General features: G+C 44.0%; 2 protein-coding genes across 5 annotated transcripts in view; one reads left to right on the plus strand and one right to left on the minus strand.

The window, feature by feature from the left end:
- SLC30A7 (solute carrier family 30 member 7) overlaps positions 1–17,660 on the plus strand; it is a 190,813-nt gene that overhangs the window by 82,449 nt on the left and 90,704 nt on the right. The window lies entirely within an intron of this gene.
- The window catches only part of CDC14A (cell division cycle 14A), a 104,367-nt gene that overhangs the window by 72,094 nt on the left and 14,613 nt on the right, over positions 1–17,660 (minus strand). For all 4 annotated transcript variants that reach the window (XM_060232271.1, XM_060232270.1, XM_060232269.1 and 1 more), the window contains exon 3: positions 13,895–13,970. In XM_060232271.1, the coding sequence (XP_060088254.1) occupies positions 13,895–13,970 (76 nt within the window). The remainder of the gene's footprint in view (positions 1–13,894; positions 13,971–17,660) is intronic.

Consider the following 17,660-nt stretch of genomic DNA (forward strand, 5'->3'; position numbering starts at 1 on the left):
TCACCAGTTTGGGATTTCAGTGCTCTCATGTTGCCTCGGTGTACCCAAGAATTTGCCTGATGTAACCATGCTACTTGTAAAAAAGATAGAAACACCAAATACCAAGACCTGAATAACTGAACCCACAAAGATTGGAGCAGGGAAAAAATAATTTCTTCATGGTTAAACACCAACAGAATAGAAAAAGTTGATGAAAAATCCAAATATGCAAGTGAACGGAAATAACTGATTTGAAACAACTTCAGACTCATAACATTTCTGAGTTTAATATGCATAACTCATATGTTCTAAAATTTGCCACAGGGACGCATATCAAAAAACCTACACCAAATAGGGCTACATATGCAGAGACCTCAAGTTGTCAGGAAAAGCTCAAAAATAAGAAATAAAAATGGGGGGGGCAGGGGGGGAGATCCCCCCCCCCAAACTGAGCTCTCAGGAATATTAGTGAACTTCGTTGCCTACCAACCCCAGTACCATGGCATAGGGAAGGGAGAGAAGATCCAGAAATTAGTTTGACTTGTATATACACACAAACACACACACTAGGAATAAGGCCCGTAGCGGATAAAAATACAACAGGTCCTAGAAAGAGGCTCTGGGGGAATGCCCCCCTTGCTATTCACTCCACCCGTACCTCAAGAGGAGCTGATCTCTGCAATCTAAAGAGCAGTTGTAATTCTGAGCAGTTGTAACTCCATCACCTGGAGATTAGCAGCAGTGGTTCCCCAGGAGGAAATGGCTGGTTTGGAAGGTAGAGTCTATGGCATAGCATCAGTATGTCACACCCTTCCTCAAACCCTACCTTCTACAGGCTCCACACCTCAAATCTCCAAGAACTTCCCAACCTGGAGTTGGCAGCTTCTAAATCACACTGTCAGTCATAGTAGGGCTGCTGCTGAACAAGAGCAAGAAACCCGGCCTGTTCAGTCAGGTGGCATCAAGTCACCCAGAGGGTGCTGCCAGGCCTAGCATAGCCAACGTCCAGGTGGAGCCGGATGGTCTCCTAGGATCACAACTGAACTCCAGAAAACAGATTTCTCTCCCCCTGGAGAAAATAACTGTTTTGGAGGGTGGACTCTATGGCTATATTCAGATGAATGCAACACTGGTTGCCTAGCAGCAGCCTCTGGCTAGCAGCTTCCCCAGTGGGAAAGAGGGAGGTAGGGAGTGACAGGAAAGAGGCAGCAGTCATGACCTCTGAGGAAATGCTTTGTGAGGCTGCAGTAGAGTGGCAGCCCTTTCTGAGGCAGATTGATGGAGAGGACAAAGAGAAGTGTTTGAGATGTGTCTATCTCTGAGGTAAGACTACTTTGGCAGTTTGTTCAGTGTTTCCAGACCTGCATTAGGTGAGGGATAGGGGAGTCAGCCAATAGGAACTCAGAGGTGGTGACCAGTGTTCCCTCTAAGCTGAGTTAGCGTGAGCTAGCTCACAGATTTTTAGCTTCCAGCTCACACATTTTTGTCTTAGCTCAGGAAGAATGACCCCAGAGCACAATAATTTATGCAGTAAATCACAACTTTAATGCCAGTAGTTCACAACTTTAATACCAGTAGCTCACAAAAAGGAGAATTTTTGCTCACAAGACTCTGCAGCTTAGAGGAAACATTGGTGGTGACTGGTACATGATAGGGCATTTATTTGTTGAGTGCATTAAATGTACCTGTAAGCCAATGGATGAGCTCCATTTGACCACCACCATAGGGGAATTATATATACAAATGATTCTTTAAAAGCCAGCAGCTTCAACTTGAGTTCATCATATTTTAATTGATGGCTGTCTATTTTAATCTAGGACTGTTTTAACACTGAAGTACTGTGCTTATCTAATGTATATTATTTGATGTAATCTGCTCTTAGCCCTCTGGCAGGGAGGGTGGAATTAAAATCAAAATAAAAACAAACAGACAAACAAAATATCCTAAATGGCTTCTGGTTGCAGTATTTCTTTCCAAAAGCCCAGCAGGGCTTTTGTATGTCACAAAGCTTTATTCATTTTCTAAACATTAGCTTGATATTTAGTCTCTTTACAGACCAATAACATTCTGCTCTCCTTTTCACTCTTGTAAAGAATCTAAACAGGTTATACTTTTGGTGGTGTCACAATTTTGAACTCAACCCAGAATAAGTTTGTTGGTTTAATAATTTTTTTATGATCAAATGGGCTGAGTGTTTTTCCTCCAATTTGTCAGAGGCTTTGGCAAATGAGATTTTTAAATAATATAAAAAAAACATTTCTAAACAGCAGTTATATCAGATAGGATGGCATCAAAGATTTATGCATGCATAAGTCCTTGTACAAGTAGAAAAGGCCCAGCAGGAACTCATTTACATATTAGGCCACACCCCCTCACACCAAGCCAGCCAGAACTGCATTCCTGTGCATTTCTGCTCAAAAAAAGCCCTGTCCCTAAGTATCTATCTGCTTGGTCTACATGAAAGGGGATGTATTCCCCACTGTCTTTTCTGCACACACAAGATACAGTACAATATATTTCTCCTGATATAATTTCCAAACCAAACAATATCATGTGAACCATCTGTTGTACGTTCTAGTGCTCCATGCACACTGACAAGCCTTACTGCATTAAAACACTATGTGTTGGTTCAGCCATTGTGCTGTTGCTTGCGCAAGCAATCCATGCCAAGTAAACTTTCCAAGTAAACTTTCCATTGCTGGATTCAATCCACTGTAATTTGCTGGATGGTGATAATTTTTACAGGTTAACATGTTCAGGATATTTTGTACAAGCCCTTAGGATATACTGCTGCCTCCAGTAAGCCAAATGTATAAACTACAGGACCTTTCTGTCAGCCTTCAATATCAAACAGATGCATATTTTAATTCACAACCCTTGTAAAATACTTAGCTATTACTGATGAATACTGTTACATCAAAATGAGTTTGATTTTAGCATATATTTGATATATTATAAAGGTTAATGTTAACAATATTTAGACAGTGCATGATATTACATTTTATATTAGAAGAATTCTTCAGTTGAAAATAGTTTCAAGCCAGCTAGCTGTTTTCATTTACTTCTGTATATGGATTTTTCTTCAACTTTGATTCCCTATTCCTGGGTTAGTTGAAGATTTTTTTTCCCTTTTTCTGGTTGCTCAAACAGAAACATGTATTTTCACATATCATGTGTTTTGTAATGTTATACGTTCAGGAGGCTGAACAGTTTCTACACTAAGATTAAAAATTATAGGACAAAGATGCACAATATTGTGAAGAAGTGTTGTGTCTTTCAGTAGTCATAAAATACTTAGGCTGTTTATGCTATTGCACAGTCTGCTGCAAGTATAGTTGGGGATCTCCATTTATAATTAGCCCAACAAACAGTATTTGGCAATCAAGCAAGTCAGAATGTACAACCAGTGCATTTCTGCTCAAACAGCAGTTATAATCCAGGCACAATTATAACATGATCACCTTTGTGTGAGTGTCCTGCAGGCTATGGCTGACCACTGCCTGAAATAGAATGCAGAACTAACCGGACCCTTGGCAGCAAGGCAATTATCAAAAGCATTGCTTCTATATTATCAGAATTTAGGTTTGTGTATTTTATTACATACTAACTATGTAGCACAGAAAGTCAAGAAAATTATTACCCACAGTTGTACCAATATTTTAAAGTGAAATATATTTTAAAGCCATCAGTACACTGACAACTTTCTCCAGTATAAACAACCCCTGCTTGTTTTGCTTGGCCATTTACTAATGGAGCTACAGATATGTACTGCTGCAATTTGTATCACTATCAGCAGGTTTCTTTAAGAATTCATTTTTAAATATTACATTAACTGGATTCAAAAATTCAAAATAATTTATTTCGGTATGTAACCAGCACACAACAGTTAAAACCACTGGATTAAGTATTTTAAATATCATTTATTACTAATAAATTACATTTTTACATTTTTATATTCTATGTGATGTACAGGTTAGAGGTACGGAAATTAAAAAATGGTTCTGCATAAGTTCCTGCTACCTTTAATCTAGTAGTACATGCAGTGCTGGGGGGTGGTGGGGGGTGGGCTCCCTCTGGGAATCCTACCCCCCCAGGGAAAATGCATGCGCAATACATAGCCTCTCCTCTCCCGGTGTAGTGAACGCCGCGTGGTCACTGTCTGGCTATGCCTGGCAGATGGTCACTGCAATGGCCTCTCCTGCATTACTGCATCCGTAGCAACACCTTCTCGCTGGTCCCCCCCGTTTTCACAGAGTTTGCTACGTCATGGTGCGACCGAAGTGTCCGGCGGTATAACCGGATGGGCAGGCTGGGCCCACCAACCTCGTCAGCCTAAGAGAAGGAAAACTCTAACATCAAACCCGGGCAGATAGAGCTCGTTAATGTAACACCTACCACCTGGAGGACTCACTGCCGGCGTCCCGGCTTACTGGGCCATGGCAGATGACCCCCAGGTGAAAGGGTGGAGCCAGTACCGCGCACACTGCGCTTCACCTAAAAAAATTCCTCTGCGCAGGCCTGAAGGGCATATCCACACACACAACCCACAACGCATCAAGTCCTGCAGCGATAGGCAAGGGGCGAAACGGCAGGTGGAAGGTGCCACTGGAAGCCGCAGTCCCGATCCTGCATGTAGGCGGTTCAGGATATTGGTCGCCTGATGCTAACCCGGAGACGAAAGCATCTTTCGGCAGCACCCTGAACGACCAAGCAGCCTTATCTAGGGACAGCACTGCTTGCTCCACACGGAGAGGGGCCTAGAAAAGGTGGCCTAAACAAAGCTCGTCTCCCCCACCCCAGTTGGCTAGCCGCGGTCAACGGGCATCCTTACTTGCGGTCGAAAAATAACAACAAAGAAAAGGCATGCACCTGCCTCACAAAGTGTGCAAAGACTAAAGCTTGCGTGTTGGAACATCAGAACCATGCTTGACACAGTAGGCAGTGGTCGCCCTGAACGACGCTCTGCTCTAGTTGCCCACGAACTTCTCAGGTTGAATATCGACATAGCAGCTCTCAGTGAGGTCCGTTTCCCTGAGGAAGGTAGTCTTCAAGAACACGGTGCTGGCTATACCCTCTACTGGTCGGGTAAGTCAAAGGCTGAGAGCCGCCTTTCTGGCGTTGGCTTCATGGTCAGGAACTCCATTGCCTCCAAACTCGAAAACCTTCCAACAGGTCACTCAGATCGCATCATGTCCATGCGCCTCCCACTTCAAAACAAGCAGCATGCAACACTCTTCAGTGTGTATGCCCCAACCCTTCAAGCAGATCCTGCAGAAAAGAACAAGTTCTATGCTGATCTACGCAACTTCGTACGGAAGACCCCTACAGAGGACAAGGTGATCATCCTTGGTGACTTCAATGCCAGAGTAGGTAAAGACTCGGAAGCCTGGAAAGGAGTACTTGGCAAACACGGCATTGGCAACTGCAATGACAACGGGCGCCTCCTGCTAGAATTCTGCATGGAGCACCAGCTCACCATCACCAACACTATCTTCCAGCAGAAGAACAGTCTGAAGACAACCTGGATGCACCCACGGTCCAAGCATTGGCACCTTATCGACTACATTCTGGTGCGCCAGAGAGACCTTCGAGATGTCTTACACACCCGAGTAATGCCCAGCGCAGAATGTCATACGGATCATCGTCTTGTACGCTGCAATCTCCGTCTTCACTTTAAACCCACACCCAGGAGAGGAGGTATCCCTCGGAGGAAGTTTCAGGTTGGCAGCCTCCAGTCAGCCGAAGTTAAAGCTGCCTTCCAGGCAAAACTCCAGTCAAGAATTGAGGACCTCAGTTGCCCCACAGACCCTTCTCCAGAAGCACTCTGGGAACACCTAAAAACTACCGTCCTGCAGATCTCTGAAGAAGTCCTCGGGTTCTCCACAAGGAAGAACAAGGACTGGTTTGATGAGAACAATCAAGAGATCCAAGAATTACTGGCAAAAAAGAGATCTGCCTACCAAGCACATCTTGCTCAGCCCTCCTGTCCTGGGAAAAAAGCAACCTTTCGCGCTGCATGTAGCAACCTCCAGCGCAAGCTTCGAGACATTCAGAACGAGTGGTGGACCAAGCTTGCAGAGAGAACCCAGCTGTGTGCAGACACTGGTGATTTAAGAGGGTTCTACGAAGCCCTGAAGGCAGTATATGGTCCATCATATCAGGCTCAGAGTCCCTTGCATAGTGCAGACGGCCAAGTGCTCCTCACAGACAAGGCATCCATATTGAACCGGTGGTCGGAGTATTTTCAGGTTCTCTTCAGTGCCAACCGCGTAGTTCAAGATTCAGCAATCCACCTCACCCCACTTCAACCAGTGAAAACAGAGTTGGATGAGATCCCCACCCTAGAAGAGACTGTTAAAGCCATCAACCAACTGAAAAGTGGCAAGGCAGCAGGAGTTGATGGAATTCCACCAGAGATCTGGAAGCATGGGGGCACAGTACTACATAGCTCACTTCACAAAGTACTTGTCACCTGCTGGGAACAAGGCAAATTACCACAGGACTTTCGCGATGCAATCATCATCACCCTATACAAGAACAAAGGGGAAAAGTCAGACTGCTCCAACTACCGGGGGATAACCCTGCTCTCCATCGCAGGCAAAATCCTTGCCAGAATACTCCTGAACAGACTGGTGCCCACCATTGCAGAAGAACTCCTCCCAGAGAGCCAGTGCGGCTTCAGAGCTAACAGGAGCACCACCGACATGGTATTTGTTCTCAGGCAGCTCCAAGAGAAATGCAGGGAACAGAACAAGGCTCTGTATGTGACTTTTGTCGACCTTACCAAAGCTTTCGATACCGTTAGCAGGAAAGGCCTGTGGCAAATCTTGGAACGTTTAGGATGTCCCCCAAGGTTCCTCAGCATGATCATCCAGCTACATGAAGACCAGCGAGGCCAAGTCAGACACTGCAACGACCTCTCGGAGTCCTTCCCAATAGGCACAGGTGTAAAGCAAGGCTGCGTTCTCGCGCCAACTCTCTTTACGATCTTCTTTAGCATGATGCTTCAAAGAGCCGCAGTAGATCTAGATGAGGACGATGGTGTCTACATCCGCTATCGCACCGATGGCAGCCTGTTCAACCTGAGGCGACTAAAGGCACACTCCAAGACAATGGAAAAACTCATCCGAGAGCTACTGTTTGCTGATGATGCTGCACTCGTCTCCCACTCGGTATCAGCTCTGCAGCATATGACGTCCTGCTTTGCAGAGGCTGCCAAGCTATTCGGCCTAGAAGTTAATCTGAAGAAGACAGAAGTTCTCCACCAGCCTGCACCCCAGGAAGATTATCACCCTCCCTGCATCACTGTGGGTGAATCAGTTCTGAAGACAGTCCAGCAGTTCAGCTACCTGGGGTGCATCATCTCCTCAGATGCCAAGATCGACAAGGAGATTGACAACAGGCTGGCAAAGGCAAACCGTGCATTTGGCCGACTGCACAAAAGAGTGTGGAGCAACAAGCATCTGAAAAAAGGCACAAAGATCAATGTTTACAAAGCGGTTGTGATGACAACCCTCATCTATGGCTCCGAATCGTGGGTTTTATACCGTCATCACCTGCGACTCCTTGAGCGCTTTCATCAGCGCTGCCTTCGCACCATCCTCAACATCCACTGGAGTGACTTTGTGACCAACACTGAAGTCCTCAAGCGGGCAGAGGTTACCAGCATCGAGGCACTGCTGTTGAAGACGCAGCTGCGCTGGGCAGGGCATATTTCTAGGATGGAAAACCACCGCCTTCCCAAGATTGCCCTGTATGGCGAACTCTCCACCGGCCATCGAAATAGAGGGGCACCAAAGAAGAGGTACAAGGACTCCTTGAAGAAATCCCTTAGCACCTGTCACATCAACCATCACCAGTGGTCTGACCTAGCCTCAGATCGCAAAGCATGGAGGCACACCATCCACCAGGCTGTCTCTTCCTTTGAGAACGCACGCATAGCTGGTCTTGAGGACAAAAGGAGATTGAGGAAGAATCGCACTGCTACAGGACCAACCCTAAATCAGACTTTTCCCTGCAGCCGCTGTGGCCGGACCTGCCTGTCCCACATTGGTCTTGTCAGCCACCAGCGAGCCTGCAGCAAACGTGGACTATTGCACCCTTCTTAAATCTTCGTTCGCGAAGCCAAGCCGAGAGATTACTAATAACTTTTTGCATAGTTGTTTATAGCAGGGCAAATACAAACTATGGGCATGATTCAGCCAAAGTACTGAATATTGTTGACTTCCTGATGACAGAGTTAATCATGAGCCGTAACTTTGACTGTTTACTGACAATTGGGGATAGCCGGGTCCAAGCCCCAGCCATAAAGTTCACTGGTGACCTTGACCCAGTGATTCTGCCTCTGCTCTGGCTCATACATGAACTCGAGGCCCCTTGGCTGTCTTTGTATTTTGTTCTCAACACCTTCAGCTGGTTCTCCCAAGCCGATATAGACAGGATTCAGATCCTGTTAGGCCGATCACCTGCCTCTTTGATCTGTGCCCCTCATTGGCTGGTGAAAGCCATCAGTGAGGGGCTACGAGGTCCCTTGGAAGATTTTACTAACTTGTCCCTGGGATCAGGGACTTTTCCAGGAGAGCTGAAGTAGACAATGGTTACTCCACTATTAAAAAGTTCAAACTTAGATCCTAGAGATCCAGCCAATTAGCACCCAGTTTCTAATCTTCCATTTCTGGGTAAGGTCACGGAGAGAGCAGTGGCTGAACAGCTCCAGAAATTTCTGGATGACACATCAGTGTCATTCCAATCCAAACCCATTCCAATCCAGTTTCTGCCCTGGCAACAGGATGGAGTTGGCGCTGGTCGCCCTCACAGATGATCTTTACAGGCAGCTGGATTAAGGCAGGTCAGCACTGCTAATACTGCTTGATCTTACAACAGCATTAGACATAGTCGACCACCACCTTCTGACTCACCACCTCACTGATGCTGGGATTTGTGGAGTAGCCCTACAATGGCTTGCCTCATTTCTTCAGGGTTGGGGACAGAAGGTGGTATTGGGAGGGTCAAGTGTTGCCAAGGTTCATGGTTTGAATGCTGGGTCCCCCCGGGGACATGACTCTCCCTGTTATTTAACATCTACATGCACCCGCTTGCTCAGCTAGTGCAGAGATTTGGGCTACAATGTCATTAATATGCTGATGACACCCAACTTTTTCTGCTGATCAGCTGAATGGACAGCATTTCCATGAACTCAGTTGAGGGTTTAGAAGTTGTGGCTGAGTGGTTAAAGCAGAGTTGGCTGAAACTGAATTTGGGTAAGACAAATTCTTACTCTGGCTGAGTGGGGGAGAGACAGAGACATAACAAGTCTCAAAGAAAGCAGCAGAGCATGGTGATCTCAATGTAAATTATGCTTGTCAGAAAAATCCATCTACCCACCCCACCCTCCCTCCCTCTGAAGAAGTGCACAAAAGCTTATACCTGAAATAAAACATTGCTGGTCTTAAAGGAGCCACAGGACTCAGACTTTGCTCTCTCTCTTCGGTGGGGCTCTCTCTCACTCTTCGCCTCACCCTCCCTTCCTCCCAAAGGAGGAGCCCTAAGCCAATGGAAGGGAGGGAGGCTTGGTTTGGAAGGAAGTAGGAAGGAGGCTTGGAAGGAAGCAGGAAGCAGCAGAGGGAGCTGGGCAAACCCAAGCTATGATGTAGCAGCAGCAGCCCAAAGAAGGAAGGAGGAGGCCTACCTTGTGGTGAAAATGGCAACCAACTACAGACATTTTGTAGTTTTCTCTGATCTGGATAGCACAGACTAGCCTAATCTCACTGGAAGCTAAAAGAGGGTCACGTCCTGGCAAATATTTAGACGGGAGACCTCCAAAGAATACCAAGGGTGTGACACCAGAGGCAGGAAATGGCAAACCACCTTTGAATGTCTCTTGTCTAGAAAACCCTACAGGATAGACAAAAGTAGGGTTGCCAATCCCCAGGTGGGGGGCAGGGGATCCCCAGATTGGAGGCCCTCCCCCTGCTTCAGGGTCATCAGAAAGGGGGGGAGGAGGGAAATGTCTGCTGGGCACTCCAGTATTCCCTATGGAGACCAATTCCCATAGGGTATAATGGAGAATAGATTCGTGGGTATCTGGGGCTGTAGGGGCACCCTGTTTTCTGATACAGAGGCACCAAATTTGCAGCATAGCATCCAATGCCTCTCCTCAAAACACCCTCCAAGTTTCAAAAGGATTGGACCAGGGGGTCCAATTCTATGAGCCCCAAAAGAAAGTGCCCCTATCCTTCATTATTTCCAATAAAGGGAAGGCATTTAAAAGGTGTGCAGTCCCTTTAAATGTGAGGGCCAGAACTCCCTTTGCTTGTCACAACCTTACTTCTGGCTCCACTCCCAGTGTCTCCTGGTTCCACCCACAAATCCCCAGATATTTCTTAAACTGGACTTGACAACCCTAGCCAAAAGTCAGCTGTGACCTTTTAGCACTTTACACCACCACATCTGTGCAAAGCCATCCAACACAACTTTTTTAAAACAGAGAAGACATTAACAAGCGAAATTCTTGATGCGACTTTATTTATTAGGCATTCCTCAGACAATAATCACTTGCTTAAATTACAGCTTTGATGCCATTACTTCTACAGTTTCAAAATATCTACTTTCTATTATATGATATATAATTATTTACCCTCTATTTTTGTTATACAACCTATTTGTCAAAAGTAATAGTGAATATGCAGTATTGAGTATTCAGCAATGGTGCAACAAATAAATCTGAGAAACAGATTAGCTATGAAATTTGAAATGTAAGATGTTGAATATAAATGTATGCCAACTAAGTAATTTTATTGTATCTTAAAGACAGTGTTCCAAAAACCCTTCTAATGTAATGGAGTGTTAGGGAGAAATATTTATTTTTGTTAGTTTTTGACATAAACGCTTTTTCATTTCTGTATTTTCTTTATACTATTTGGGGGGAGGTGTTTGTGTGTGCCTATGTGTGTGTGTGTACATACACACACAAAAATATCAGCCTGGTATTTAAAAAAAAAAGAATAACTTGGTATGAGTTGGATCTGAAAACTGATTCATGCTTTTTTGTGGGAGCAGTTTCAACTGTTTTAATAGGCAATTGTGAGACTCTTTCTGAAAAACCCTTCTGTAAAGCCAAGTAACATTAATAAGTCTGGTTGCAAATATGTCCTTTATGTGCAAGAAGTGCCTAAACAAATGGTACAAGACTTTACCAGGAGACACACAGTAGCAGTGAAAGCTACATGAAGCTGCCCTTAAAGACAACACAGAAGTTTTGGTTAACAGCCACATTCTGTACTAATTTTTTTCTGGGATAGGATATGAACTCATACTACATTTTCCACTAAGACTGTACTCTTTGTTGCTATATGACAGTATTTATCTTTTCACTAAATTTTCCTGCAAAGTACAGATTGGTGGAAAAGCAACAACACTTATTTTTCCATAGTGCTCATTATAGCTCCCCTGTACCTATATTGAACTGATACATAGTACAGGATTTTTTAAAAAACACACAACATCCCATTCATAACTTTACAATAACCCTGTTTACCAAAAATAGTGTTCTGCAAAATACATGCAAGGTAAATCAAGCACTGCTTTACTACAAGCACTGATCCTCTCCAAAACATTTAATAGAGCAGAGGAAAAGCTACTTCACTTTATTATTGTAACTGACTAGTTTACTTTAGTTTCACTTAGTTTAACTTAGAGTGTTTCCACAGTCACATTAAGTGCCATTTCAATGGATTTAACACTGTGATACTTTCAACCACTGGACATGCCTTTTGTGTTTGCTTATTCCTACTGATATCACCAAAACAAAGTATATTGAAATCTAAGTATTGGGGATTGTGGCTAGGAAAGCTATTCATTTAACATCAGGGGGCTGAAGCATGCATCACCAGAGTCCATTTTAATTTTTATCATGACAGAAATAGCAAGATCACTTGTACACTTTACAGGAAAAATATATGAGAGCATTAAAAAAAATTACACAAAAGCAACAATTACACAAAATACATTAATTGCTGCATATAGTACAACAGCTCTGGAAAAGTATTACCAATCCTACAGCTATTTGTCATGTCAACCCAAAATGCTATTTCATGTTAACAGGCAGTATACTAATAATTACCAGTTGTGGTGGACCAACAGTGGATGACACTCTACATCAAATCCAGTTTGTTTCTTTAAGACTGACAATTGTTAGAGATAGAATACCAAGCCAGATGGACCCTTGCTTCAGTCAAACAAGGTAATCTGTGTTCCAGATTTCCATTTAGAATCTCTCTGCTCTCAGTTTCCCTACTTTTCTTTCCATTACAATTCACTCCTGTATCACATGAAGAAATCCTTTGTGATCTAGCTACAAACATGGGGAAATCGGTTTTCAGTTCTGGGACAGGGGAGAAAGGCTAAAATTGTCAGTGTTTAAATTCCAAAGCGTGCAGTTAATTATAATATAAAATAGGAATAAGGCCTGTTGAGAAAAATACAACAGGCTCTAGAAAGAGGCTCTGGACAACTCCCCCCTGCACTGTCTTCCTTCCCACCCAAGTAAAGGCATTCATTCCCCCCCACCTCAGGGGAACAGTTTTAATTCTGAGTGATCTCCAGCCCTCACCTGGAGATTGGTGACAGTGGTTCCCAAGGAGGGAATGGCTGGTTTTGGAGGGTGCAATGTACGGCATTGTACCTGTCTGAAGTCTCACCTCTCCTCAAACTCCACCCTCTGCAGGCTTCACCCCTTAAATCTCCAGGAATTTCCTAACCTGGAGTTGGCGACCCTATCTTCTTCCCTTTACCTGCCCCTCTGACTTCAGCTTTCCATCGCCTCCTCCCTCTACAGCCTCCACCTAGGAAAAGGGTAGTCTCTCTCTACAGTGTTGGGGACCATAGCAGTTTACATCATTCTCCTCTCCCTCCTTTGATCTGAACAACCTTGTGAGGCAGGTTAGGCTGAAAGTCTGTGAATGATCCAAAATCAGCCAGTCAGCTTCCACAGTAAGAACCTGGGGCTGGCAGAAGCCCTAACTCTTATGCCCTCCTCAAACTCCACCACAGTCTCTCCTGGAATTTCCCACCAACCTGGAACTGGCAGCCCTAGTCAGGATTGGCCCCAATGAGTACTCCCTCAGAGGCCTTTAAGTGATAATGATGTTGGTCTTAAGCACAGGACTTCACAATCTCTCTCGCTTTCCCTCCCTATCTCTCTCTCAGTATCTAGCCTGCTGGTACAGGACACCATTCCCCCACCCCCCGTCTATTTCCTTTCCAGAGGAGGACAGGAGGAGTCCTCAGCCAATCAAGGGAGTCCTCAGCCACTTGCGAGAAAGCCTTCCCTCTTCCTCCCTTCCTCAGCCAATTGTGAGAAGACTTTCTCTCCCTCATCTGCAAAGCAAAGCAACAGGCAAATTAGCCAATGGGAGAGAAGGGAGAGTCATAAACTGCCAGAACTAAGGTTGGTTACCTTTGACTGACAGAAGCAGCTAGGCGGGCTAGCAACAGTCACTCGAGTGGGAGAGAGGAGCACAGTCAACCAATAAGTTCTCCCTCAAAGGCCTCCTCCACCGCCTCTTACTGAGAAAACCAAGCTTGGTTGCTTTTTACTGACAGAAGCAAGGTTAGTTGCTTAGCAAGCAGCCACTGCCTAGCAGTCTTCCCAGAGAGCCAATCCCTGTCTGTCCTGAAGCCAGCAATGGGTGGAGGAAAGCCAATGCGATGTAAGAGCAGTTGATTGATGGTTGGACAGGCCAAAGGTTGATGCATCTCAGTACTACCCAGTCCCAACCAATGAGGGAGCTTGGATTTACCAAGGCAAAACAGCTTTATCTATAGGATGACTACACATTTGACATTGTAGTATGCTGAAATCAAGGACATCTTCATACTATAAGCCTATATTTAGGAGGCAACAAAATTAGCTTACCTTTAGTTTCTTGTTTAATTTACAGCAGTATCGATAAAGCATGGCCAAGTTGAGAGGACCAAAATCTGCATAAAAACTAAAATAAATATACCAGTGGTCAAAATACTTGTACATCATACATTTGAAAGCTGCCAAATCAAACATTTCAAATTTCACTCACTACAGAAATCTAGAAGGAAGAAATGGAAGATAATAAAATTAGACTAGAACATTATTACAACACTGGATTCTGTTCTAACATATCTATTCTTAATTGCAGCCAAGACAAACAGCTTCCAGAAGTGAGATTATGCTACAATGTCTATATCACAAATATATGCTGCAGGACCATCTTGAACTGTATTCAATGGCCTCATCTGAACAGCAGATAGGATGCTATTGAACTCAGAGCTATGTCCAACCCAGTTATCGACTGATGCTGTAGTAACACAGGACACTTATTTATTATAAAAAAGGAAAAAAAGGAAATGAAAAAGGAAAAGAAAAGAAGAGATTGAATTTATACCCCACACTTCACCCCTTCCCACAACAGACACCCTGAGAGGTAGGTGGAGCTGAGAGAGCTCTGACAGAGTTTTGACTGACCTAAGGTCATGCCAGCAGGTGCATGTGGATGAATGGGGAATTAAATTCAGTTCTCCCAGATTAGAGTCTGCGCACTTAACCACTACACCAAACTGATTCTCTATAGCACATACATTTGAACATAACTATTTTTATTTCCATTAATAAATACCTCAATTGTTATGAAAGCAAAAATTCTAGCCTATAGTTTTGACAGCTGATTAAACTAATTTCTGAATACATAGATATTTTCTTTCAAACGATTCATATAGTACTGTGTAATGTTAAAATATGCATTTCTCCATTTTAGGAAATTTTTAGACTCTCAATGCCACTCAGTGCCAGATATCAGTTCTGCATTTGCTAATTGAGATAGCCTGTTCTTAGGCCCAGACAGTATTACGCCAGACAGTTTTCAGACTTACACACCTTCATTTCCATGTGAAACAGCAAAACCCCCAGGAATATCAAATTATGAAAATTCTAGGAGTAAGGCCTGTTGTGAAGAAAAATACAATGGGCTCTAGAAGGAGGCTCTGGGTGAATACCCGCCACCCTAGCTGTCTTCCCACCCAACCAAGTGAGGCATTAATTCCCTCACATATACATTCCTCAAGGACAGGCGATCTCTGCCATATGGAATTTCCTAACCTGGAGTTGGCAACCTGGCAGCCTCAACATGGGAAAAGGACAGTCTTTCTTCTCAGTGGGAGGGGGGGGACCAAGCACCTGGAGGTTGGCAACTGTGGTTCCCTGGGAGGAAATGGCTGGTCACATCAAGCAGCTGAAACTGTGAAGAAGGCCACCGGTAGCATCAAGCAACTGACACTGTGAAGAAGGCCACTGCAAGCCTCCCTTTTGCTCCCTCTGAAGTGGCCCCTCCCTGCTGTGAACAAACATTCCTTGTCAGTTGAAGAGATGGAACTGCTACCGTTTGTGTGGATTAAAGGGAGGAAGGTAGACAGACAGAAAGAAATAAAAAAGACTGAAAGACAGATATACAGAGAAAGAATGAGAGAAAGCACAGAAGGGGGAGGTAGAAAAAAGAGGGGGAGAAAGGAGTGAGAAAGAAAAATGAGGAGTAAGATAGATGCCTAAGGAGATGCAATAGTGACCAGTAAGCCCCCAGCAGAGAACTGTCTCCCTCAGAGGTCAGTGGCCTTCTGCTGAGGTTCTTGCCTGATAGGGCCGGTAGCGGGCGGGGAGAGCAGAATCAGCCAATGGCATGGCAGCGATGGATTGCGAGCCAATCCTGCAAGAATGTGGGGAAGGCTGCAGTAGGTGGGTGACAGAGAGGCTACCCAATGGTAGTGGGAAGTGGTGACAGACAGAGTGTCAGCCAATACTGCAACAAATCAGGATGCTGGAAATTGTCACCAAGGTTTCAGTTTTATGACTGAAGGATGCAGGGTGAAGTGTCTCTAAATGACATTTCTGCGTATCTCCCTGTTAACCTTCCACTGAAACAAAAAGTTTCTTGTCTGTGTATGCTCTATTGTATTAGAATAAGGCCTCAGATCAAGTGGGAGCTCACAGGAGCACAGCTCCCGAACCGTTCTGAGAGTTCCACCTCCTCCTTCTGAGAGTTCCACCTCCTTGTCCATTGAATAGTATGTGCAGCTGCATAAAAAACCCTGGATGAGCTCCACCACCTATTTTTCTACAAAATAATCCCTGATTAGAATTATGGCTTGTCACTTCAGTGTGATTGGTACCTGTAACCTCAAAAGCGGGTGGGGAGAGGAACCATTGGAAAGGCAGGTACTCACTCTATGGCAATATGACCTTTTAATAAATTAATCCAGAGTCTCCTTGGAAGACATACTTGCTGGATACTGCAAATTCTCTAAAAGTTACTTCTGCAGCTGTTCAAAGAGTCGCTGCTGAAAAGAACCTGCAATATAGCACCTGCAATACAAGCACCTACAAAACTCCATGGGAGAGAACAGCAGACACGCAAGGAGTTAAGGCTCTAAAGAGCAATCTCAGACTGAAACAGATACTGACCAACTGCAGAACATGCTAGTCAAATGAAAGCCTATTGTGCATTAGTCAGTCAAGTGTGATATGCCAAGCCTAGATCTGCTTGCAAAGAACAGAACAAGAGCTACCATTCTTCCTGGAGAAATAGCCAATTACCAATTCTCAACTCATTAATTAGTTACAAGATCTAAGTCAGTCCTGTATTTGTCAATCATATTTTCTGCTTTATTCCTCAATACCTAATATTACAAGGTAAGCATTGAAACAGAGCACAGATTCCTAATTTGATACTTTTCAATTTAGCATGAAGGATAATTTTCAGGAGGTCAGGCACCATAAGAACAGTGGGCCTATTCAGGTTTTTTCCCCACTGGACACACACAAATGCCATTTCTTTTTCGAGGAAAGAAAGTTTCTAATGCTTAATCATAAAATATTTAATTGGGACTTGGCATAGCTACAGAAGAGTGTGTTAAAATAGCTGGCAACGGTAACAGGGTAGTTGCAGTACAAACTTGAATGTGAGTTAGTAATGCAGTAACCAAAAATAAAACATCATCCATCATTTACCATCACATTACAAGAGTGGTGGGAAGATACCAAAAATAATATTTAGATAAATAAGGTGTCAGTGCAGTTTTGGTCCCTGAATCTCTCAATATGCAGAAATTTGGACATGATCATTAGAATATTTAACACTTGAATGGCTGGCATTGGATTTCTGAAAATAGGAAGATAGAGGCAGAAACAAACTTCTTCCAAAGTACTTTAAAAACGGCAAGAAAAACAAAAGGCTGGTTACTTTAGGCAAGTCATAGTAAAGTTTCAATGCCCTCACTAAATATGCACTGTCAACACATTACACAGCCACAGAAAGCCCTGCAGTTGGTAAGTTCATCTTTTGATACTATCATCAGCTGAACAAACTGGACCAGAGAAACTGCAGCCATGGGTGTCAAAATACGATGACAATGCTACATAGGTAAATCAGCATTTCTGCCCCTTAAGCAGTAATCAAGATCGGGAACTGATATTTGATCAGACACAAAATAACCAATATTTGATCATCATTCAATTGTTGTCAAAAATGATCAAGGAACACAAAAAAATTGCACAATACCTTGCCTACCTCCCTAATAAGGACTCAAAACAACTTGCATAATTTTCCTCCCCTTCGCTTTATCTTCATAACAGCCCTGTGATGCAGGGCAGGCTCAGA

This window comes from Heteronotia binoei, chromosome 2 (assembly GCF_032191835.1).
Source record: "Heteronotia binoei isolate CCM8104 ecotype False Entrance Well chromosome 2, APGP_CSIRO_Hbin_v1, whole genome shotgun sequence".
In the NCBI taxonomy this organism is placed as follows: domain Eukaryota; kingdom Metazoa; phylum Chordata; class Lepidosauria; order Squamata; family Gekkonidae; genus Heteronotia; species Heteronotia binoei.